Source organism: Botrytis deweyae, assembly GCF_014898535.1.
Source record: "Botrytis deweyae strain B1 chromosome Unknown BDEW_003, whole genome shotgun sequence".
Taxonomy (NCBI): domain Eukaryota; kingdom Fungi; phylum Ascomycota; class Leotiomycetes; order Helotiales; family Sclerotiniaceae; genus Botrytis; species Botrytis deweyae.
The window spans coordinates 1,675,925-1,701,226 of NW_024066210.1; the positions used below are offsets into that span (position 1 = coordinate 1,675,925).

Here is a 25,302-nt window from a genome sequence, read left to right on the forward strand (position 1 = left end):
ATTCCCTCTCCAAAACAAGAAACTATCCCGCGTCTTATCTCCAGCAATTCAAGTTCATCCTTACAGCTTCTCCCATAATTCTATCTATATACAGAGGTACACTCGGGTATCAAGGTTGTCTTTATAGATTTGTTTGGGTTGTGTTTAGAATATTGTTGAATTATGGGTATTGCAGTCGCTCTCTTCTTTCGTTTTATATTTACTTGTTCCACTCGTTGACCCCCTCACTTGCCCTTCACAGACTTACCCTCACTTATCCCTATATTCTTAGTATTACTTACTCCCCCGCACTTACCCCGCACTACCCCTCTTTCTCATTTACTCCCCTCCCCCCACCCTATATAACCCCCTCTCCTCCCCCCATTCATCTCCCTCTCAAAAACAAACAAACTCGAAATACTACCACTATGCTTCAAAATTCCTCTCAGATACCTTAACAATTCAATAATCAAACATACTATACTATACCTCAGTAGGTACACTTCCAAACCAGATTATAAAGAACGAAAGAACGAACAAACGAACGAACAAGCGGAAGAACGAAATTAAAAACAATCATATACACCAGAACAATACTAAATCCTAAATCCTAAACATTCCCATTCTCAATCCTATAAATATAACTCAAACCATCATACTAACTATCAAGTACTACCTAGTATTATCCTCACTCATCTCTACAAATACTCATTATTATAATATATAAAATCTTTATTATTCTTATTAACTCTATTTCAAATTATCTCTCGAATACGATTTTTTTTTTACTATATATCTAGATAGGTAATTAATATTATATATATATACTGTTAATCTTTATAAGTTACTCTGTGCGATTATTTATTTATATATATAAATATATATCTTTTAAAAGTAAATATAATATATAACTAATCTATTACCTCTTTAATCCCTAATCTCGAATCTCGAATCTCGAATCTCGAATCTCGAATCTCGAATCTCGAATCTCGAATCTCGAATCTCGAATCTCGAATCTCTAAACCCTAAGCTTAAAATGTATAATATAATATAACATTCTTATTCTTATTCTTATTCTTATCAAAAATTCAAAATCCTAGATATATATTTCTTTTTCCCTCTCATTAAATTTACTCATATATAGCTTATTAGATCTTAAGTTACTTCCCTCTCTCTCTCTCTCTCTATTGGTATCAACTTGATTGATAAAGTATAAAGTAATTTAGTCTATTATGATTGTATTCGTTCTTGATCATTATTAACTATCTTAGTAGGGGTTGCTGGTTTTTTATTATAGTGTATAAACTATATTTAATAAAAAAGATTATATATATAAAATAAAACTATATAGAAAGTAGAACTGTATATAGAAGTAAAACTGTATATGCGAGGCAAAACTGTACACGCGAAGCAAAACTGTATATATGAAGTAAAACTATATACGCGAAGTAAAACTATATATACGAAGTAAAACTATATATAAAATTAAATTATAATTATAATAATACTATATTAGAAAGATAATACAAATTAGAAAAATAATACTATATTAGAAAGATAATACTATATTAGAAAGATAACACTATATTAGAAAGATAATACTATATTATAAAATTAGTATTGTATTAGGAAATTAATATTAATTTAGATGAGATATATATTATTAAAAATGAATTTGATTATATAATCTAATTTAATTGAGTTTAATTATTAAAAAGAAATTATATGAGTTAGTGGTGTAGTGGTAGTATATATTATTTATAATTTAAAAAAGAATAAGAAGAATAAAAGAATAAGAAGAATAAAAAGAATGAAAAGAATAAGAAGAATAAAAAGAAAGAAGGAGAAGAAGAATGATAATAATAATATTTTTTTAGGAAAAGAAAAGTGGGGATTATTTTATTTCGTATATACAGTTTTATTTCGCGTATATAGTTTTATTTCGTGTATATAGTTTTGCTTCTGTATATAGTTTTGCTTCTGTATACAGTTTTACTCCCGTATATAGTTTTATTTCTGTATATAGTTTTATTTCTATATATAGTATTTATTTTAATATAGTATTTATTTTAATATAGTATTCGAATGTATTATAGTATTAAATATAATTCTGTGAATACACCAAATTTCGCGTATCACAGTTCTAATAAATTTTTACAATTGAGACACTATAATAAAAAACCAGCAACCCCCACTAAGGTATAGGAAGCTAGTATTTAATATAGTAGAAGTGCTAGCGCTAGTGCACGCTAGTACATACGCGAGTGCAATACAGTGCCCTCTCTCTCTCTCTATTATATATATATATAATATATCTTAGCTAGCTAGCTAGCTAGCTAGCCCCACTCGCCATCTCCTCAGTTTCTCGGCTAATTTTTTCTATCCTCCTCCTCCTCCAATTCTTCCTCCTTCCATCCAATAATCCATCCAATAATTGAATCCCCCTATCCCTATAGTTAACTCCCATTTACAAATCCTACTACTTACCTATCGCTATCTCCTTGATATCTTTTCTTTCTCTCCCTCTCCCTCTCTCTCTCACTTTCACTCTCACTTCATCATCACCCTATACATATACTTATACTCATACTTCCATCTCTCCCCTCTCCCTCTCCCTCTCCCTCTCCCTCTCCCTCTCCCTCTTCCCTCTCCCTCTCCCTCTCCCTCTCCCTCTCCTCTCCCTCTCCCTCTCCCTCTCCCTCTCCCTCTCCCTCTCCCTCTCCCTCTCCCTCTCCCTCTCCCTCTCCCTCTCCCTCTCCTCTCCTCTCCCTCTCCCTCTCCCTCTCCCTCTCCCTCTCCCTCTCCTCTCCTCCTCTCCCTCTCCCTCTCCCTCTCCCTCTCCCTCTCCCTCTCCCCCCTTCAAAATCCTCTCCTCACACTCTCCTCACCCCCCTCACCCCTAACAAACAATAACAATAAATCCCACATCCAAATCCACATCCAAATCCACATTCAAATCCGCATCTACATCCGCATCTAAATCCGAATATCCCTTATATACCTACCTAAATACTTAATAGATATCTATCTATCTATCTATCTATTTATATTTTAAAAACTCTTTACTTTTTATTCTATTTTATTTTATATCTCTATTTCTATTTCTATTTCTATTTCTATTTCTATTTCTATTTCTATTTCTATTTCTATTTCTATTTCTATTTCTATTTCTATTTCTATTTCTATTTCTATTTCTATTTCTATTTCTATTTCTATTTCTATTTCTATTTCTATTTCTATTTCTATTTCTATTTCTATTTCTATTTCTATTTCTATTTCTATTTCTATTTCTATTTCTATTTCTATTTCTATTTCTATTTCTATTTCTATTTCTATTTCTATTTTAATCTCTATCTATATCTTTATTTACATTTGTATCTCCATCTGCATCAGCATCTGGATCTCCATCTATACCTAGGTATTTCAAATCCCAAATCCCAAATTCCAAATCCAAACAAAGCCATACATACCTAGGTACATACATATATACATACATATCCGAGTACGAATACGAAGAATACGACGAAAACACGGAATACGAAGAATACGAAAAACCAAACCAATCAATGAATCAATTCCCAAAAAGGGGGAAGGGAAGTGTTAAGTATTATTATTATAACAACTCATGTAATGACCGTAAAAGTAATACCACATGAATATAATTGAATTGAATAGAATAGAAGTGTTGTAATATTACTATTAATCGTATCATACGTATCCTTTCATCTCCATCCGCAACCCATCCCATTCCGATCCCAAACATACGCCATCTGCATCCTGCTGATTCTCTATCCATCCCTTCTTCATTTCTTCTCTTTGGAAGTAAGTAAGCTTGGGTTGAAGTTGTGTCCGTGCCTTTCCTCCTCGTTGTCCATAAAATCCTGATACTCTTCTCTGCTCTCTTTGGATAGAATAGACACTTCCACTTGAGCCGAGTGTAATCCTTATTTTCGTCCTCATTCTCTTGACTCTGTCAAGCCACTCCATCAGCCTATTACCAAGATCTCATAATATACACTTCCCCTTTCTCTCATCAATCTTCAACATAAAAAACGCCAGCTCCTTTCCCTATAAAAATTGGTTCCCCAAAAGTATGATTCCCAAATTTCCAATCAATACATGAAAAATTTATTGCTGTTGAAAAAGAAGTAGAATCCCAAGTGCCCATCGCAGATCGGTGTGGTGGTGGTGGTCGTAATATACATTCTTCATTCGTGCATCTAACCATGCCCCGAAGATCACAACTCCTTCTCCCCAACCTTAACCTTATCTGCCTCGACTAATACCCCTGCCGCCTTTCTAGCTCTTTCATATCTTCCTGTGGTATCACCAACCCAGACCGTTCCTAATAATCTATCCCAAAATGTGAAGAAGGGTTGACTGAAATTGGTTTTGATTCCCCAACTTTGATGATGAATATCATGGTATCCTGCATTATTACTTGTGATATGTTGAAGGGGATCCCATGGGAGTGCATATCCACAATGATCATCCACAGTTTTAATAGTTGAGGCAACGAAAAATGCCATTCCTTGACGAGATGTCATGCCGGCAATTTTGTAGCCCATTGATGCGCCAAGGGTATCGAGAAGAAAGCCTTCAACGGGATGATTGTATAAGGCACCATAGGCATATGGAACATAAAGACGATGGTGGCGTGAGTGGAAGGTTGCTGTAAAAATCATACATTAGATTATCGTTGCACATGCAAGGCTCAAGAAAAGGTCAACTCACTATACAACCACTTATTCATATGCATAGCTCTGTGCAAAAAGTATTGCCAGGTATCCACGATGGCAATTGCCAATCCAAATTGTAATGCAGGTACAATATACCAATATATCATCTTCGCAGCGATCATTTCCCATTCCGCAAAGGCAGGAATTTGTTGACCACTAACCACATCCAAACCATCCATCAAACTTGGATATTTACCACCAGCCAATACTCCCGCCACAATTGGCCAATTCCCGGCTACGTTTTTCGATAACGCGGATGCATTCAGTCCAATCAAACTTAAGATGGACGGTAAAGCTCTTTGTGCTATGCGTATCCTTTGCGCCCAATTCGCAATATCGAATTCCGTCTTCCCGGCCATCTCTTCGGGTTCGGTGAGGCCTAGCAGAGCCCCAACGATGGTTTGAATGACTTGTTGAATGATTACATCGCGAGCAACTTCGTAACGTGAGACGCGATTCCTTTTGAGGATTTCTGCAGGAGTATGCAAACGATATTGCGGCCAAAGATCTAGAGTATCGATTACATGGAAGACAAGGGAAGTGATCCAGTATGCGGCGATTGGAAGAATGAGCGAGAGGTAGAAATCGGATATGTATGGAATAAGTGGTTTGACGGGGGTCAGAGTATATAGAGGAAGTGGCGGAAGGTCGGACATTGTTGTCGTTGAGTTAATTGAGAGGTTGGTTAGATTCGCCATTGTGTAGAGTATTGTGCTGTATTGAACGGAAGCGTATTGTGTTGTATTGTATTTATTAAAGGGTTATTGGAGATTGAGCAGAGCAGCTGAACTGATCGCTGCAGCAGTTATCGTGTTGCTCACGAAAGGAATGTGTTGTTGATGTAGGTTTTGGTTTGGTGATTGACTTTGATTAAGTGGTATATGTATGATGGTCGAGGTATAAGAGGAAGAGAGGAAGAAAGGAAGAATAAAGAAAGTGAAGTTTGCGAGAGATGAGATGATTGAAAGAGGAAAAGAGTGGAAATATAGTTTGATAATGACTCTATTTTTCAACTTCTTGACTATTTATCATGAACATGAAATTCCACGGATACCACGGGTATTAGTACTACGGAGGTATCGCATTTATTTTCTACTCCTTTCAATGAATAAGCGGAAAGTTTTGTTACTTGATGGGAAAGCTCTTAAGAGTAAATGACGGACACAGGATCCACGCCACCGGGAAAGTCAGATGAGGTTTGTTTTGAGTGAACGAATTAAAAGATGATGCCGGTACTTCCGGAAGGATAGTAAGGATAGTAATGTAATTATGTAATCAGCTCCGTACCTTTAATTTTACATTATTTAAGCCATAAAAATGCTTGTGAAAGAGGCTTCCAGGGTTGCGAGGATAACGGTGGGTGGTAGGGACCTACTGGGTAGGTAGTCTCGTAGTATGAATGAAAACGGCGGGAATCGGGAATCGGAAATGGATAGAGAATCGAGAGATAAGATTGAATATCCAGGATTATCAGATGAGATGAATTAGATTAGGAAAAAAGGCATGATGTTCATGTGAGTGAAGGACCATGGGATGAATGGATGAATAGCATACACCTGATTTATTTTAGTAACAATATTTGTATGGGATCTGCCTGTATGCATGTGAATTAATGCCTTAATTCGATTTCTTCAGGCGAAAGTAAAATGATGGGCATCAATGTACGTGAAGTGAACTAAGGCTGACGGGCGGTTAGAGAATAATAAAATACAATGCAGAGAGTATTTTCAAGTATGCACTCGTAGTATACGATATACCTACCTATATAGTATATAGTCTGCCTCCACGGCAGTGGTCCCCGAAGGGCCAGCGGAGCGTCATTTGGATTCATCATTCATTCATTAATCATTAATCATTATTTAGTATTTATTGATGGGGGCAAGCCCCCAAACCCCCATTGCCTCGCTGCGCTCGAAAGTTTGGTTGTATCATGGATATCAATCATAGAAATCACATCTGGATTCAAGTTCTGTATCAATGCACTCGGCATACGGAATATTTGCTTCCGTAGCTCGAGCGTAGGTATAAATCGATCAGTCCATGATATCCATCCATCAAATCAGCCCATGAGCCCATCTCGCCCATGCAGGTATCTACATACGTACTGGTTCGTACGTCTTGGTACTTATGTAAGTGAAAGCAGAATGTCGGATGGAATGAAAATGTATGAATGAAAGTGAAGAAAGAAATAATACCGAGTATCCGACTCCACGGTAACAACGGGACAAAACACGTCTGAATTAAAGCCACAGCTCGGTTCTTTTCAAGTGTGGCTTTAATTCTATGGCTGCCCGGGCCATTCTATATTTTTTCTATCGAATTTTGCCTACAGTCGTCCAAATCAGTAAGGTCTCCAAAAACCCCTAACACACTAAGCCAAATCCCGTTAAACTTCCCCTCCAAAGAATTTTCCCACTATCTTCCTTCATCAGAAACCACATCCCACAAATTTATCCTACCTATACACACACATCTCAACATCTCTTTCATTTCAACTCAAACCAAACCGTCAATATGATTATCTATAAAGTGAGTTATAATCTATTTTTATACTTTTACTGCTTTGGCAGATGATTCTGAAGACTCGAGATCTATGATTTTCCGGGGCGTGGGGATTTACGAGAAAGGAATTAAAAGGAGAATCATGAGTGAATGAAAACTAATTTTGGAATCTTCACAGGATGTTATCACTGGTGATGAGATCATCTCCGACTCTTACGACTTGAAGGAGGTTGATGGTGTTGTCTATGAGGTCAACTGCAGCATGATCACTATTGGCGCTGTCAACGTCGGTACGTTCAAAAATTACCCCGCCCGCATCGATCGAGTCTACGAAGACCGGCAAAACCATACGAGGATAATAATCTAACAAATCCGAATTATAGATACTGGTGCCAACGCCTCTGCTGAAGAAGCTGAGGAGGGTACTGAAGATGGAGAGCAAAAGGTCAACGATGTCGTTAACTCTTTCCGTCTCAACTCTACCTCTTTCGACAAGAAGTCCTACCTTTCCCATCTCAAAGGTATGCTTTTCTCCTTCATTCATACACAAGTATAGAAGGAATTGGACTAATGCTTTTGAATAGGTTACATGAAGGCTGTTAAGGCGCATTTGACCAAGAGCGGTGCTTCTGAAGAGGAGATTACCAAGTTCGAGAAGGGTGCCGCTGCATACGCAAAGAAGATTGTTGGAGGTTTCAAGGATTATGACTTCTATGTTGGTGAATCTATGGACCCCGATGGAATGTAAGCTTCACTCTCTTTTTACTACTCCAGTTCGTCAAAACACACACTTACATATTTTATAGGGTCGTTCTCATGAACTACCGTGAGGACGGTGTTACTCCATTCATCACTGTCTGGAAGCACGGTCTCACTGAAATGAAGGTTTAAGGGAACAAACAGTTGTTGAGGATGTTGGTTATGGGATAGGAGTTTTACTCTCTGGTGTAATTCACCATATGGACTCGCATCGTCCGACTCGATTTTCGAGATCTGAATGCTATCTACGATATTAAAATACAATGCAACTAAATGAATGAATGAATGGGAAGAGCTATATTTGTGCTCCATTATTGTGATATTCTATTCCTCCGGTACTCGACCTTTCAATATCTTCAATCTTTCCACTATGAACAATTTTTTCTTTCAATTTATCCACATGCAATCTCTCTCAGCATTATCTTTTTAACCTCCAGTTCTGCACCTCTCGCTATGTATCTTTAGAGCTGTCGAGAGAGAACAACACCTAGATAACCACGTAGAATAGATCATCCCATTCCTTTCGTTACCCTCCGATTCTCTCCTATCTATACAGCTGAATATCCCACCATACTAACATCAAATATCATTCATTCACCCCATCTGCTCCCATCTACTCCTCATATACCCCTCTCATAATTCAGTAGTAGTATGATAATTCTCATAGTCAAGATTGATGTAGGAATGCTGAACTTGTTTATGGGTTCTTCAATTACATTTAGTTTGCTTGGTATTGGCACTTTGAAGTTGCTTTTCGGTTTCTGGATTGGTGCCGTGGTTGTGATTTGATTTGATTTGATTTGATCTGCTGATTGAGTGTTTCTTGTGTCGAGATTCGGAGGATGGAGAGAGGATTGTTTGGTTTTGGTGGGGTTTGAAGTGAAATGGGCAAGATGTTATTGATATGGAACTGAACGGAATCTTGAATAGTGAGATGTCTATTTTGTATTCGCGAGGATGAAGGGATTGCTCAGATTACAGGTTGTTTTGCAAGAACAAGATGTTTTTCGGAGACCGCGTTACTTGAATCGATGAGTTTGATAATGTATGTAGAGGGCTTGGTGGTATGACTGTGGGAATGGGAAGTGTTCTCCGAGACTGATGGTCGGCTGTCTTTCAGAATGAGGCTATCGTAGCAAAACTTGGCGCTCGATGAGATACTAACGTAGTCGCCATGTTCTAGTATCTTGATGGCTGTGTTCGAAATTGAACGATTCAATATTTTGAGTAAGCGGAGATTAACATTAATCCTGATGGGAGAAACATGTATCTGGTTGGGTATATAGTACTCTCTCTTGTTGCGTTGGAAAAAGCTCTGGCAGGAATTCCCTTTCTGGTGATTGAAGACATAAACAGTTTATTGATGACAGGAAACTGAGTGAGAGGAAAAGTATTTATGTGACTGCATTTCTGGCTCTCTAGGAATAACGATCGCAAGAGTTGTATCCCGACTTTGTTTTTAAAAGTCACTTGTTGCTTGATTCTTGTGACACCTCACTAAGTCCTCAATAGCTAGCTCACTGTCTTCAGGAATTCCTAAGATGGTTGACTTCAACTGCCTAGGTAGGTACCAAAACCGGTCATCTGACAAGTCTACAAAGAGAAAGAGCAACCCAATCTGAAGTTTCGATGGGATCTTGTCTTCCAGCACCTCATGTCATACAAACAAGCAAATAAAAAAGGCCCCAAAGTAAAAGTAAAAATGACCAAAAAATATATCGACCCAGGGAAGATTCGAACTCCCAATCTCCAGAGATTCTTGTGCCGAAATCTGGCGCCTTAACCATTAGGCCACTGGACCGAACTTGTGCTAGTTATTTGATGACACTGGGTGTTTGAATTGATGATATATCCTCATGTTTTGGTGAATGATGGCGAGGGGAGGAGAATGTTGTGCCGCCGCCACAATCTCCTGCGCCATGTGGTATTCGGCATTTTGGGGAATCCATGGATATAAGCGACCTCGACCGTTAGAACTGTGATATACCTAGGTATCTCTTACCTAGTAATAAGTCTAATACAGTCATATTCTACTTGTATACTTATTATTATATATCGGTAGGGATCTGAGTGTTCAACTTTCATCTAATTGTTACCCGAATAGCTTCAATGTAGGAGTATGTATCAAAATTTGATGTTCGGAGAATTTTCTTTCGTCCGTCTCAGCATGTATCGGACGGAACGGGTGTTACATACGCATGCATAATGACTATGACAATTTGGAACTAGCAAAACCAAGCTATCGCATGGTAGTTAAAGCGAGCATGGGGACTAAATAACTCCCCGCAAATTCACCCCTAGATTATCATTGTATATTCTTCTATACATCAACATGTCGGGATTTAAGGATACTTTGAAAGGTGGATGGCATCCAAAGGGTAAAGATGGGAAATCCAAGGAAAGTTGGAAGGGTGACTTCAAGGGACTTAATCAAGTAGCTGGATGGTATGTTTTATCTCCTTTTCCGAACAAGATGAAGGAGCTTTTGATTTCAGATATTGTATTTACATAGGTATTGAGCTAACATTCTATTCAATAGGATGGGGAAAGGTAAAGATCCAAGAGAAGAAGCTTTAGAACATAACTCCACACCTCTATCTTCATTGAGAGATCCTGCATCATTTGGCCCGCCGCCAAAAAGTGTTAAATATCATGGAGCAGCCGCTTTACCACCTCCGACCAGTCTATCGAGTTCAGCAAGATCGGACACAGGAGGATTGGGTGCTCCAATACCACAAAGTGAAATAAGAGCAAAACAAGAGGCAGAGGAGGAAGAAAGAAGAAGACAAGAAGAAGAAGCTGCGAAACCTAAACCCCCGCCAATGCCATACCGTGCGAATACTACAGGATTATCCGTATCACATTTACCACCTCCTCCTGGAAGAAAAGATGGCGCGGATGGACGAACACCGCCTATGCCTCCTACAGCTGGCAAATCTAAGCCTCCTGGCTTACCACCAAGATTGCCACCGCGACAAAATTCTAATCCGGGATCATCGGCTCCTTCACCTCCTCCTACATATGGCGCGGCTACATCTGAAGCGGATCCACATAAAGGTATATTGAATCAAGGGGCATTGAGTAGGTTGGGAGCAGCAGGAGTATCAGTGCCTGGATTTGGAATTGGGTCTACAAAGGCAAAACCAGCACTACCACCACCCCCTCCATCCAGAACATCTACAAATAATTCATCACCTCCACCTCCGCCTTCAAGGACATCTTCACCACAATTGCCTGCACGAACATCCTCGCCCCAAATACCATCCAGATCCTCTTCACCACAGGTGAATGAACTTCAATCTCGATTCTCCCGGCTTACATCCTCGCCATCATTATCTTCGTCATCCCCCAAACCCCCACCCCCATCCGAAGGAACAACCTTTGCCCAAAAACAGGCAGCTCTGAAGACCGCATCCGCATTTCATAAAGATCCCTCATCTATCTCTCTATCCGACGCCCGAACTGCCGCAAGCACCGCAAACAATTTCAGAGAAAGACATGGCGAACAAGTAAAATCCGGATGGGCATCTGCGAACAAATTAAACACAAAATACGGAATTGCAGATAAGGTTGGATCATATGGAGGATTATCACAAGGAAGAGATGCTTCGACTAATGGACATGACGGGAATATGGAGAATTCATCTAGCCCGGTTGGAAATGGATTAAATGGGCAATCGGTTTTAGGGAAAAAGAAACCGGCTCCTCCGCCTCCCCCTAAGAAGAGATCGGAATTAGGTGCTCCTGGGAATGGGGCACCGCCGCCTATACCAATGGCGACTAAGCCTAAGCCTATGGTAAGTGGTCAATATTCATAGTTTTACAATCAATACTTTTACCCTTGGTCTCGAGAACAATCGGAGTTTCTATGGTCTTTTTGGACTTTGAAGTTTCTTCTTACTATTTTGGAATATCTTCATACAGTGGTCCGATGTTTCAAAGCATGATGTTGTCTCCGTTACTTGAATAGCCTTTTTCAGGCCGTGATAGCATGTATATATTCTACAGAAATAATCCCCCTAAATTTTTCCCTCCCTTCAAAACATGTTTCAAATTCTCATCATGATCACCCTTGCCATCCCATAAACGAAAAGCTAACTCCCTATTCAGACCTCTCGTCCCCACCCTGTCCCGTCTCCCTCACCATCACAATCACAATATACCCCCACCGACCTCCCTCTCTCGCTTCAAACCCTCTGGTTCGCCCAATCCCCCCCTGCCTTCCCACCTCCTTCCATCACTTCTCTCCCAGGCACTCGCTCTCACGCCTCGTGTAGCAGTTGGACTTCCAATGGACCTCGCAAAACACACACTTTTATCGGTGTTTTACGTGATAATAATAACCTTTCTACCACTAAAATTAAATTGGTATGGGATGCTAGTGATCCGGGAAGAACAGTGAGAGCGGAGCAAAGACATATTGCACCACCGGGAAAGCTAGGGCAAAGGGAGTTAGAACTTCATGGAGATAGGTATGGAGAGAGCGTGGCGCGATGGTGTGAAGCGCAGATGGGCACACAAGTAGGGAATGGTGAGTGTTGGACCTTGGCTAATGAGGGACTGAAAGCTGTTGCGCGGGATTGTAAAGAGAGGGGTGGGGAGGGGTGTATGAGTAGTCAGGGATATGTTCATGGGTATAAGGTTTTCGAGTTTAAAAATGGCAGGGTGGAGGTTGGAGGGGGGGTTAAAGAAGCGGGAGTTAGGAGAGGTGATGTGGTGCAGTTCTTGGAAGCGCATTTTATGGATAATAGAGGAGGTCAGAAGTGGGCGGGGGCGCCGGATCATACTAGTGTTGTTGTTGGGGGTGAGTTTCTTTTTCTTTGCTTTTTTTTTCCTTTCCTTGCGCTGTCTTTTCTCCCTTTTAGTTTTGGGGTTTCTCTTTATTCGCTCTTTTTCACACTTTCTTCGTCCTTGTATTTATGCATAGGTACTTTCCCATGAATTACCCCCTACTAACGAAGAAATTCATAGTCAAACCAAACGGAGTCCTAGAAGTCGTAGAACAAAATGTGGGTGGGGTGAAGAAGGTTATGAGGGGGGAATATCAGATGGCGGAGTTGGTTAAGGGGGAAGTGAGGATTTATAGAGCGGTGGGGGAGAGTTGGGTGGGGCCGTTGGATGTGGATTGGTGATTGGGAGGGGGGTGGAGGTACGGAGGTAGAGAGGGAGAAGAGAGAGAGATTGAGATAAAGGGATGGATTGGGAATTGGGGATTGGGGATTGGGGATATATGGATATTGGACATGTAGATTTTTGTATTAATAAGTTGTATAGATTGTATAAAGTGTATAGATTGTAAAGATTGTATATCAAAGCTGGAGTTATTAGACAAGACAAGACAATCGACATCATCTAATGGTCCTGGATGTGTTGTCAGACTCGAGCTACCTACTTCAGAGAATCATATAGCTTATAAATGGTCATTGAGACTGGCAGTAGGAACTAAACTAGTAACTGGTAACTAGGTAGTAACTAGTAACTAATATGTACCCAGTGGTCAAGTCGTGTATCGAGTACATCTTGTGTGGAAAGATGGGGACGGCGTGAATTTTGTTTATATCTAGTGAATCCGATACTCACAAAGTTCCATTGCATACCTACCTACCTACTCATAAAATCACTTTTGAATATCGAAAAAATTGCAAGTGCTTTGAATAGAGATTACCTACCTATACTTAGGTATACAACCTGTCGTAATGGGAGGACAGGAAGCAGAATTTCAGCCGGGAATGCGGGCGCGTAAAGAGTATTCTAGCGAATACGGGTGCATACCTATGTATAGGGGGACTGGATCAAGTATCTTTCTACCTGACGGTCCAGGTCCGCAGCTCGATTTTTGTTCCTGGACGTGCAGCGAATTCTCGCTTTGGGGTCGTATTTTTGAAATCTGCAGTTTCGAAGGGTGACGATAGGGCTTGGTAGGAATGCAGGTGGTTGTTTCATACCTACAGAGAGTTTGATGCCTGGTTGCTGTATCTGAACAAGATCAACAATCTCGCTCGCAGTACTGAGGTACTTTATAGTGACTAGCAACTATAGGTGTACGATTTTTCGGGAGCCACAATTGATCGTAAAGCCGACCTTTTTATATTCACTTGAAACTTGGGGAAAGTTTTGTTGCATATCTGCAAAAGATTTCATCTTTGAAGAGTCTGCCACAACTTTTTAGTCTACCACTCCAACAAACTCGATTCGAAAGTACTTTTTGAGAGCGCCGCCGCAGCTGGAAGATACATCGACAATCAACTGGATAGCACCGCATGTGTTGTAGCATACCTACCTAGGTATAGTCTTGAACTCAGCCTGTGATCTTGTTCCGTAGTTCAAAGTATGTGATCTTCAGATGTGCAACAAAACCTCTTCGGCGTGCCCGGAGGAGCAGTGGAGAGCGGCCTCTATAACCTGTATCCTGCTAATCATGTTGCTTTTAGCTAATACAGTGTTAAAGAGAAGAATTGAGAAAACTAGCCTTCAAAGGCAGCCAACTACGGCAGTAAATAACTCTAGCAAATGCAGCAGCCTCGTTAGTAACAGGCTATCTATACTGTTAAGCTCCAGCTTCCGCGGATAGCAATTCTGAAACGACAGTGAATATGTTCAACCAAAGTCTTACAACCGTCACTTGAGAGGTTTCGTTGCATATCTTCCAAAGATTTCATCTTTGAACCTACTTCCAAAGATAGTTTTTGCTCGAGATCCATGTGCAAGACTTTTTTTTTCCAGCCTTTCTCCAAGAAGTTTTGTTGCACGTCTGAAAGATCGGGACCATGGTGTCCTCGTATATACGTTACTTTTCGGCCTATATGTACGTCTCAGCTATGATACCGTCTCACAAAGTACTTTTTGGCCTCTGCTACTTTGAGATACAGAGTGCGAAGGAAACAAGCTATTAGTTGGGAATGATGTTTGGTTTGATTTCTTCATGGAAGCACTCGAAGTAGTGACTCCTGAATCCAAATAGGAACTACATCTGCTGTGTGAGCTCAAATGGTCTGGGTGAAAATCAGCTGATGTTTGATGATGTTTTAGATGGTGATGTGCGCCTCTAGACAGTAGTCTAACAAGAGTTGACTCTAACAATCTAGAGAATTCGTTGAGCATGGATTAGGAAAACCGCATAACATACAATATATGTTCTATTTGGGGTGGTTTGCAGTCTATAGTATCGGATATCCACTGGTAGTATATATCTAAAAAGCAATGGTGAATATCAAACTCATAACAATCCGCCATTTAGAAAGCTTTGTTGCATATCTACAAAAGAACTCATCTTTGAAAGTACCTTCAAAAGGCACGGAGAAAGCTACAGACACGCAATAAAAGCAAAGCTGGTTTCTTTCTACTTAGACAATATAAGTAGTCTAGCCAGCAAAACACCTCCAGTCAAAAATTACTTTTTAGTACTTTCTTCCTACCAGCCACTTACTGCCAAAGGCAGTAAGATTAAGATGTGCAACAAAACAAACGAAAAATCACATGCATAATTTCTTAATGGTCAAATATTAGCAAACAGGTGATCTGTAAACATTCATCATACTTTCAGCATATAGGAAACCGAAGCTAATCTTCGCCATAGATATTACCATATACCGACCCTCATACCGTCCAAAAACAAGAGGTTTTAAGGGTGGCAAGTAAGGTTAGACAGATCTTGGTGATAGCACGGCGGAACAACTACTGAGGCTTGTAAAGAAATCTATCCAGGATCAAAAATACTCCTGAGACTTGCAGCAGGATTCCTTCAAGAACATGCCCTATTAATATATACCGAGAAGCATGGACTGTAGCAAGCTACTAAGTTCTTTGCGACCACATCCGGCGGAACCAAAAACAAGTATGGAGTCCTCTAGCTTTCTAAACCCGTATGGGAGTAGCTCAAGCAAGACTACTTATACATGTCCTCAAGTCAGTGACTACAAGGAGACCCCCTCTTGTAGTCATATTGGCTACATGTTCAAAAGTACTCTTACAGATAGAAATCAAAAATCTAACAGGCTCACTCAACTTGACTTCAAAAATTCAAATACTATAGCTAATGAGACTTGTATCTATATAACAGACAGTAACATTATAAACTAGTTCAATTTCTTAGATTATTTTTTAGAGTCAAATCTTTTATAGCTATATATAAGTATAAATACTTAATTAATATTAATCGTCGGAGAAAGAGAATTTAAAGTCTACGAATTCGAAGGATTTCAAATTCTTATAATAAATAATAAGAAAAAAGGAATTCTATAAATATATAGTTTGAGAATTCTTTTTTCCCCGGCGATTATTATTATTAATTATTAGAAGTGGAATATATATATTTACTTAATAAACATTAGTTCAAGAAGAATGTAAATAATATAGTATCTATAATAATAGATTCTAAATATTAATATCATATTCTATATAATGAGCTAGCTATCTATAAAAAGAAGTAATTCTTATATATCTACTTTAAGACTAGTCCTCTCGCTTAGTATACTTTAGTAGTCTAATAACTCAAGATTATTTATCTATGTTTATAGAATAAAGAAGTATAAATATATCTTATTCTTCGGATCAAATATCATCTATCGAATACTCATCTAATACTTTTCTATCAATAATATTATCTCAATTATTCTTTAGCTCTATAATCGCAACAAAAAGTATAACAAAGTTACAAAATCAATCTCACGGATCTATTCGACTCTTTAGTAGATTCCCCGAACTATAAATTTAAATTTCTCTATTTAGATACTAATCTGCTATTTATACAAGTTTGTTATCAAAAGGAGAATGTTAGCCTGATAAGTGAAGTATGTGACAATATTGAATGTCGTATCGGGTTCGGGATTAGTATTCAATTTGGCAATTGCTTTTTTTAGGTTCATCTATTCAGGTTGGATAGATGGATTCAAATGGTGGTGGACGGAGATCTACAAGCTGGAATGTCACTGGAATGCTTGCCCTTGAAAGGCGGTCCCTGAGGGACAGCATTTCGGTCCAAATAGTCGGTACTGAAATAAAGAGGGAAGTGGAAGTACTATGTACGTACCACATGATTGAAATAGATTGGCTAGGAACTTCGGAGGTGTTGCATGAACATTTGCAGATACGAACCATACACATTAGATGCATGTGACAAGCGGAAGACCGGCGTTTTTGTCCTTTTGGTAGGTGTATATCCGGGAAGGAACTAGGTACATATGAACAAAAGATGTATTTTTATCGTGGTTTGTGATCCACCGCGCGTAAACCGCACAATTGGTGGAATCCTAATTGCGAGGCTCGCCGTCCAGAAGGAGGTGCACCCGAAATTACTAGACCTAGATACAGTAAGTGCTACCGTATTAGCTACAGAATTCTGCAGTATATGGGAGTGTATCTCTGCCTGTATTACAGGGGGCTCATTGCCATGAAGGAATGCACCCCGCAATCATTGTGACGCTCTGGGGTGCATTAGACAGATAACTTACTTTGGCTTGTTGCGCACGAATCGCAAATAGTTTTCCCGATAATAACATGCTATTTTTGACCGATGTCAGAAGATGATGCCAAGAATTCAGACCGAGTGGTGGGTTAACTTATCAACTCACCGACGCGGGCGGACAACTTCTCGGAATTTGATTATCGAAGCGTCGCGGAGGAACTGAATGTTTACAGCTACCTGGCGGTTGTTTCTCGCGAAATTATGGAGGTTGCATCGGTGGAGCCACTCCTTAATCTCGAAAGCGATCGATCTGTACGAAAGTATTTGCGGTGGTAATAAGGTAGGAGGAAGAGTCTAACGACGCTTAGACGTTTGATATATAGTACAGATAAGCAACGTACTGGGGAGAACTAGAGGCTCATCTGAACTTTTGGGTGTCTAGAAAGATATTAAGCTTAAGTGTGGGTGTGAGTGGGTATCTTGTTTGGAGTATATTAACTGTTTAAACTAATTACCCGTTTTAGGGGTGAGGTGGACGTGCGAGCGTGCCCCTCCCTCATTTGGCTGATGTTTATTAATTTGCCGAAGTGCACGTGCCCATCGTGGTCTTGTTCTGGCCGATGTGTGCTAGTTTGAGGGAGCTGTGGGATGTTGACCCTTGATGACTGAATGCAAATTGAAAAAGTACAAAGTCGCGGCGGTTGACGTTAGATGGTACAACTTTTTCGAAACAATCAACCTACTCACACTCTTTTACCTTCTCTTCAACAAACACGATGACGAACTTAAGATTCATTTCGGCTGTGATGCTAGCGGCCTTCGGTACTTTGATAGTGGCCGCACCAGTCGAAAGCACTGAGAAGCGGGCTATCTCTTCCATAGTCAAAGGCACACCAATGGGCATGGCTTCTGCCGTCACGGGTGGCGGTAGTGCAGCAGTTGTGTATCCGACCACCATCGCGCAGTTGAAGGCCTACCTCACCTCAGACGAGCCCCAGAATATCGTCATATCCGGAACTTTCGATTTTCTCGGATCAGAGGGGACAACTTCATTGACAGCTTGTAATAGCTATTCATGCACGCCCTCGAATGGAGGACAGGCGCTACTTAACACCCTCGGTGGATGCGGCTCAACCCCAACATACAGCGTGTCTATCGATACTGCTAGTTATCAAGGCATTAACGTCAAGTCACAGAAGACACTTGTCGGCAAGAACGGCGCGACGCTGAACGGCAAAGGCTTGCGTTTTGTTGGCGTCTCGAACATCATCATCCAGAATATCGCCATCACCAATCTTAACCCCAAGTACGTCTGGGGTGGTGATGCGCTAACTTTCAGTGATACTAACAATATATGGATTGATCATGTCACTGTGAGTTTTCTCTGGCACGCTGACAGTGAAGGGAAAACCAACTAATATTTTCTTAACGTAGACATCCAGTCTCGGCCGTCAGCACTACAGCTTCGGCACCGGTGCCAACAACGCAGTTACAATCTCCAACAGCTTTATCAATGGCAAGACGGCAAACTCCGCTACGTGCGATGGACACACATACTGGGGTATGGAGCTGGTAGGATCAGGGGATCAAATTACATTCTACAGTATGCCTCTCCCAAATTCACCCCCCTTGAAAACATAGCTGACCACTACACTCATCAGAAAATTACGTCTATAACACTTCTGGTCGCACCCCTGCACTTTCTGGGAACACACTTTTCCACGCCGTGAACAATGTCTGGTCCTCAAACTCCGGTCACTTGCTCGAAGGAGACAAGAATGGCATGGGTCTGTACGAAGGTAACTACTTCACGAGCGTCCCGACGGTGGTGCAATCAGGCTCTTCGATTCGTCTATTCAGCTCGAACTCTGCCGATGTGTCCAAATGCGCGACGTACCTTGGTCGTAACTGTGTCTCAAATGGTCTGTCTAGCTCGGGTGCCTTCAGCTACTCAGATACGAGCTTCCTTTATCTCTTCAAAGGAAAGACCAACATTCCCTCGGCAGCTGCAGTTTCATCGATACAGAACACTGTCCCTACCTCGGCAGGAAACACATTGTGATCAGCCCGGATGGCACATTTTTGATGGTGCATCGTACTTTGACAACTCGTTCGCATGTAGAAGTGGCCGTTAGGAGACTCGGTCTGTTTGGCTTGGACTGGGCTCGCAGTGGTTTGAACGTCGGAGAATTTATAGGTGTCTGAAACATGATCACGATCAATCATTTTCGAGTATCCATAATTATATATTTTAATCTTTGTGTTTAGTTAATAAACATTCTTATGGGCAATTGCTCTGCAGTACATCATTGTAGCCTAATACAAACATCTGTGCTCTAGAGTCATTATCTTCTCATCACAAGGCCGATCATCTCTGGCAGGATTTGCCACTGCTATGTTCCTAGCCAAGCAGTATAGAAGTGCTAGCACCTCCAACTTACCAGATGAATATTTTTATCTCCACTGTATATCCCAGTCACCGGTCCCAGCTTCTCTTATAGCATCAGCAATATCCTGAGTTTCTAAAATCATCTACCAGCCTTCTTTCTTGTATATTAAATGATTGCGTATATGGCGCTTAGGTAAGAGATAGGCAGATGTTGTCGAAGTCATTGCAATACCGTAAAGTTTTCGTCAAGCCAATCTCTAACGCGATGCTTCTTTGGAACGTAGTAATCCAAATAATCATCCTCTCTACATGCAACGTAGTTCAACAAGATCCTAAGACTTCGTTGTCACTGTAGAATCCTATAGCCTGGCAGTGTCCTGCAGATCTCATCCTTTATTTACTGAGCGCGCTGTTTTCTTTCGTGTTGATTTTGTCAATTTACGGGTAAAACTTTTATGAACAACAGATCTTTCTGTTTACAATATGACCGTATGAGAACATTCCAGCCCTTCGTGGAAAACATGCGCATCGCAAGTGATCACCTGAAGGAGACGATATAACATCTGAATATCACCATTGTGAGGTACATGCTGACATTCCTGGACGCGCTAAGCTTTCCCTGCACAGCTTTACGATGGTTGCGCTTTTCACAAATTCCTCCATATATTCTTTAATCAAGACTAAATTCGAAATATCAATACTCTACTGTCTCTTCACTGTGTGCTCTACCCTCACTGATCGTATTACTGAACATTCAATAGTCTAATAAGTCGTATAATGTGCCTTCTGGAGCCCGACGACGACGGTGAATATCGCCTGACCAGAAATCTGACGGATCACCAGCTTCCTTGTTATGCCATTCTATCGCATACATGGGGGAGCGACGACCAGGAAGTCAATTTTGAAGATATAACCTTTGGTATCGGCAAAGATAAAACCGGCTATAGAAAGATCCAGTTTTGTGGAAAACAGGCTGCATGTGACAATATCAAATACTTCTGGGTGGATAGCTGTTGCATCAGAAAATCGAGTGCGCCAAGCTTTCGGAATCCCTTAATTCGATGGTTTACAAGAGGATGGTCGCTCCAAGAACTTCTGGCTCCAATATCAGTCGAGTTCTTTTCGCGAGATGGTAAAAGGCTTGGGGATCAAGATTCTTTGAAGTTGATGATACAAGAGATTACAGGTATCACTACCGAGGCGCTTCAAGGAATACCTTTATCAAAATTCGGCGATACTGATAGGAAGAAGTGGGCGGAATAACGAATTACGACAAGAAAAGAAGATGCAGCATACAGTTTGCTCGGTATTTTTTGGAATATCCATGTCCGTATTCTACGGCGAGGGAAGAGGCATTCGAGAGGCTGGAATGTGAGAACCAGGGGATCCTAACCGGTAAGACATCAGTTTTGTTATCAAGAATTTATCAAGTGAAAATTTGAACTTGACTTTTGTTTATCGACACTGCACTAATATCTCAGTTCTGAATGAAGATCTAGAGCCAGCCGCGAAGTGAAGGAAGTTTGATTCACAGATACCAGAGGCTCATAGCACCGTGTTCTCTCAGACAACAAAAAGCGATATCGTCAATTTTCTACGCTTCGATAAAATTGATGATCGTCTTAACAACATCCAGTCCGGCCATTCAAGAACCTGCAAATGGTTACTCACAAGTTCAGTATACCTAGAGTGGCTGAGCGACAACATACTACCAGAGAATCATAGATTTTTCTGGATTCGAAGCAAACCTGGAAGTGGTAAATCCACGTTAACGAAGTTCGCTTTCCTTGAGTTGAAGAAAACATTCCCGGGTACGCCATTGCTCTCATTCTTCTTCAACGCTCGGGGCACTATTCCGGAGAAAAGTATTTTAGGGTTGTACAGGTCATTGCTAGTTCAGTTGTTTGAGATATGCCCAGATGACCAGCAAAACAATTTTCTGGATATTCCAACCTTAGGTCATGGAACCCTAGAGGAAAGAACCCAAAGCGACAGCAAGATTCTGAGGCAGCTTTTGGTCCAGATGTTATAGATAGTTGACTGAAATAACATCATGGTAGTAATTGATGCTCTACATGAGTGCGGCGAAGACAAGGTTCGAGAAATGATAGAGCTTTTTGAACAGCTGGGGGAGAACGCCATGTCCTCCGGAAAGGTATTCCACGTTTTGTTTCCGAGCCGGCATTATCCACATATTATGATTCAACGATCTGTACAAATGATCCTAGAAGATCAGCATGACCATTCCAAAGATATTGAAAATATATAGCCAGCGAGCTCAATGGATCTTATACGCAAAGCGATCATTAAAGCGAGAGGAATTACACTCACGTGCGCATATTCACTCGTATGACAACCGTAAAGTATCTTGTCTCCTGAAACTGAATGACGGCAGCTCAAGTAAGACCACTTATTGTACACACCTCCAAGTCATTGTAAGGCCCCTCTTGTAGATACATTGAACGCATAATAGAAATTACTTTTGCGGATATGCAACCAAAGCCTAATAGGCTTGCCCAATTTCGACGTCAAAAATTCAAATGCTACAGGTGATAAGACTCGTACCTATATATCAGATAGCAGTAGTGCGGACCAAGTCGCTTTTCTCGGTTTCTAAAAAGTACTTTTTAGGACCGAATCTTTTTGTAGATGTGCAACAAAACTTTCGCTTCTATACACCTAGGTGGGTATATATGGCTATCGTCAAAGAGATAATCTCGGATAGAAACGATATGGGAAGCTCGCGTCAAGCCGGAAGACAAATAGTCTATATCTGTAGTCAGTCGTAATAGAGATCAAAAACGGGATTTTGTCGATTTTGTCGATTTTCTCGCCGTCTTGAAAAGTACTTTTTGAACTTCAGATATGCAACAAAACTTTTTGGCACGATATTTGTTTTGTCATTTCCAAGTTCGTTGGCGTAGACCACAATTTACTGGTGTTTGTTCCGCAAGAAAGATAGTATCCCGTCTCTGCGTCTCTCAGTACAAACACTTTTACTCAATTTCCTCAACGTTGTCAAAAAGTACTTTTCAACACCAAGCACTTCAGATCAGATATGCAGCAAAACTTTCTGAATTCCGTTACTTTGTAAGACTTTGGATTCACCATCTCAGAGAGCATATATAAAGTCTACAGGAGGCTATCCCTGTATCTTATTCTGGAGTGGCAAAGCTGCTTGAAGTTGAAGGTAGTTAAAAAGTACTTTTTAAGTCCGGTCATTTTTGGTATCAGACGTGCAACAAAACTTTGGATAGTTAATCAGTTGCTTGAAATCATGCGTGTCTCCATAAGTCAGTCAAGCCGTATTCGACCAAACACGGATATACAACAAAACTCGACTATCTAACTGACCAAATATATAAGGTGCTTAATCAACATTGAAAGTAGAATAACTCTTCATATGAGGGATTCAACAAGCTCAAAAGTAGCCAAGTAATAGAAAACCTGCCTATGCAACGAACCATCTAATTGGCACAAAAGCAATTTTGGGCAAAAAACTAACCTCCCAAAAAGTACTTTTTCGTAAATTCAGATATGCAACAAAACTTTTTTACTTTCGACTTTCTGTCGGATGATAGTCAGATAAATTGGAGAGGGTAATAGGCCACATTGAAATAAACGTGCAACTCTTGAAAGGATCGTCAACTAGGTATGATATATTCTGTAGATTAGGTAGGTTGTTTTCGCTCGAGACATCAACTATGAGGGCGAATATATTTGAAGATAGTGCTTGAGTACAAGTACAGTCAAGTATGGTATGAGCTCCTATTGGTCACTTCTCATTCGAGAGATTTTTTCTCCGGAACGCGACTGACCGTTTGGTTGTTAGAGGCTAATGCCAGATTGTAGGTCAACCGGGAACATAGAGATATTCCTACTGGCAGCATATACTTCAGAGCTATATAGGCTTGAAAGCAATTCTCACAGGATTCTCTGCAAGTACAATAGTAACATTCCAGGTTGACCCATAATACTGACACAACCATAGGCATAAATTGTGTTGACTACTTCTCGCTTGAGAGCGACAGACACTTGAGGGGTGAGATGAGTGCATCTCTTTCATAATTGCGCAATTTCCACTGGCATACAAGGGAAGTATGTTGTTCGCCGATATGACAAAGTAATATTTTGGCCAATTTGGGGTTCGGCAGGTAAATGTAACACTGAACGGCACATACTGCCAAGAGGGTAGTATCGAACGGAATATCGAAGGTAAGATCACGAATAAATCAGTTCTTTTGCTCAGCCAAATACATCATCATATACTTATATTCCGATGTTAATTCGGATACCGCGGACAAGTTGAGAAACATCGAGTGAGATATCTTTTGATTTCCGCGGAAGAGTCCAGGCTTCGGTATCACAAATAATTCTCGGCGACGGCAAAAGAAAGAAGATAACAATTTTCCTGACCACTTTCTTGCATCAAAAAGGTACTAATGGTCAGGTGTCAAGTGTTGACAGGCTCGCTTTGAGATTCCGTGGCGGTTGCTTGTACAAGTGCTGGTTATTCTGTCTTTTGTTGCATATCTGAAAGTTGGCCGGAATTATTGCAACGGAGATGAGCTGCTGAGTTAAGCTTGGTACAGTGTTTAAAGTATGACATTCATACGAAAGTGGTGGTTGAGGACGTTTAGTGTGATTCTAGATCGCTGGTGTGCTGGCTGCCGGAGAATGCTGAACGTTGTGGTTGTTCCGCCATCCATGTTGGTTACAACATGAGATCAAGTCGTACGGCAGTACACAATACAGTACATTATTGACATATCATGTTCACGATGAGAAGTCGTGACATGAGTTAAAGGCTGGTAAAAGCTGCAGATGCCGCACTTTGGGATGTTCGTTGAAAGTTCAAACTTATGCCTGGGTACATCTTTAGATATTTGAGGGGGGATGACCAGAAAACTGACACCAATCCATTAGAGGAGCTCTTTTGTACACAATATCGTGCTTTGGTAAATGCCAAGTCTTTTTTGTGGTAAAGCCGTGAATGAACTGTTACATTTGGAATGAGTTCTTTGGTGATCGATGCATCAGCTCTCTGACTTGTCGACACTTGCGTTGATCAGCTTTTGATAGCTACACAAATGCATATTGAACGCGTGTTAATTGATGTACGGAGGTCTATAACAAACCTAGACCTGTAGGTAGCCCAGTGCATTATCGTACCGGTATTTCGAGATTCGCATCGCAACACGCGCTCTCTGTACCATGCATCTGTACTTCGGCATAATGTGTACTTTACTTGTGCATCATTGCCATTCATGTACTCATATCCTCTTCCAATCTCTCCCCGCTATTGGTAAGATCGTCATGACTGGCCATTCAAGTGTTCAGCAGATTCGGATCGAGGAGCTTTGAATATCATTATCGAGACGTCAATCAGACCTAGGTCACTTCTCGCCCACAAATGGTATCTACTAGACCCCTTCAATCAATAAACCTCTAGACTCTAGATAGGCACTTTCTTGTATGTCAAGACTTCTTGAGAACGCAAGGGCCTATTCAGTGCTAATGGATTAAAAACA

The 25,302-nt window shown here is 40.6% G+C and overlaps 6 protein-coding genes across 6 annotated transcripts; 5 read left to right on the forward strand and 1 right to left on the reverse strand.

The window, feature by feature from the left end:
• Positions 1–4,217: 4,217 nt before the first annotated feature.
• EAE98_001879 (uncharacterized protein) lies at positions 4,218–5,374 on the reverse strand (the record flags this gene model as incomplete). Its single annotated transcript, XM_038949498.1, has 2 exons — positions 4,218–4,651; positions 4,714–5,374. 2 exons carry the CDS (start codon positions 5,372–5,374, stop codon positions 4,218–4,220), a joined length of 1,095 nt encoding a protein of 364 aa, XP_038814483.1.
• A 1,858-nt stretch (positions 5,375–7,232) lies between these two features.
• Positions 7,233–8,111, forward strand: EAE98_001880 (uncharacterized protein; the record flags this gene model as incomplete). Its single annotated transcript, XM_038949499.1, has 5 exons — positions 7,233–7,247; positions 7,399–7,510; positions 7,604–7,741; positions 7,805–7,964; positions 8,027–8,111. The coding sequence occupies 5 exons, from the start codon at positions 7,233–7,235 to the stop codon at positions 8,109–8,111; spliced, it is 510 nt and encodes a 169-aa protein (XP_038814484.1).
• Positions 8,112–10,234: 2,123 nt separating this feature from the next.
• EAE98_001881 (uncharacterized protein) lies at positions 10,235–13,111 on the forward strand (the record flags this gene model as incomplete). The annotated part of the gene is made up of 4 exons (XM_038949500.1): positions 10,235–10,424; positions 10,519–11,776; positions 12,090–12,783; positions 12,951–13,111. The coding sequence occupies exons 1-4, from the start codon at positions 10,312–10,314 to the stop codon at positions 13,109–13,111; spliced, it is 2,226 nt and encodes a 741-aa protein (XP_038814485.1). The 5' UTR covers positions 10,235–10,311.
• Positions 13,112–18,158: 5,047 nt separating this feature from the next.
• EAE98_001882 (uncharacterized protein) lies at positions 18,159–19,444 on the forward strand (the record flags this gene model as incomplete). Its single annotated transcript, XM_038949501.1, has 3 exons — positions 18,159–18,755; positions 18,817–18,985; positions 19,044–19,444. The coding sequence occupies 3 exons, from the start codon at positions 18,159–18,161 to the stop codon at positions 19,442–19,444; spliced, it is 1,167 nt and encodes a 388-aa protein (XP_038814486.1).
• Positions 19,445–20,548: 1,104 nt separating this feature from the next.
• Positions 20,549–21,034, forward strand: EAE98_001883 (uncharacterized protein; the record flags this gene model as incomplete). The annotated part of the gene is made up of 1 exon (XM_038949502.1): positions 20,549–21,034. One exon carries the CDS (start codon positions 20,549–20,551, stop codon positions 21,032–21,034), a length of 486 nt encoding a protein of 161 aa, XP_038814487.1.
• Positions 21,035–21,056: 22 nt separating this feature from the next.
• EAE98_001884 (uncharacterized protein) lies at positions 21,057–21,803 on the forward strand (the record flags this gene model as incomplete). Its single annotated transcript, XM_038949503.1, has 2 exons — positions 21,057–21,142; positions 21,323–21,803. 2 exons carry the CDS (start codon positions 21,057–21,059, stop codon positions 21,801–21,803), a joined length of 567 nt encoding a protein of 188 aa, XP_038814488.1.
• Positions 21,804–25,302: the final 3,499 nt, after the last annotated feature.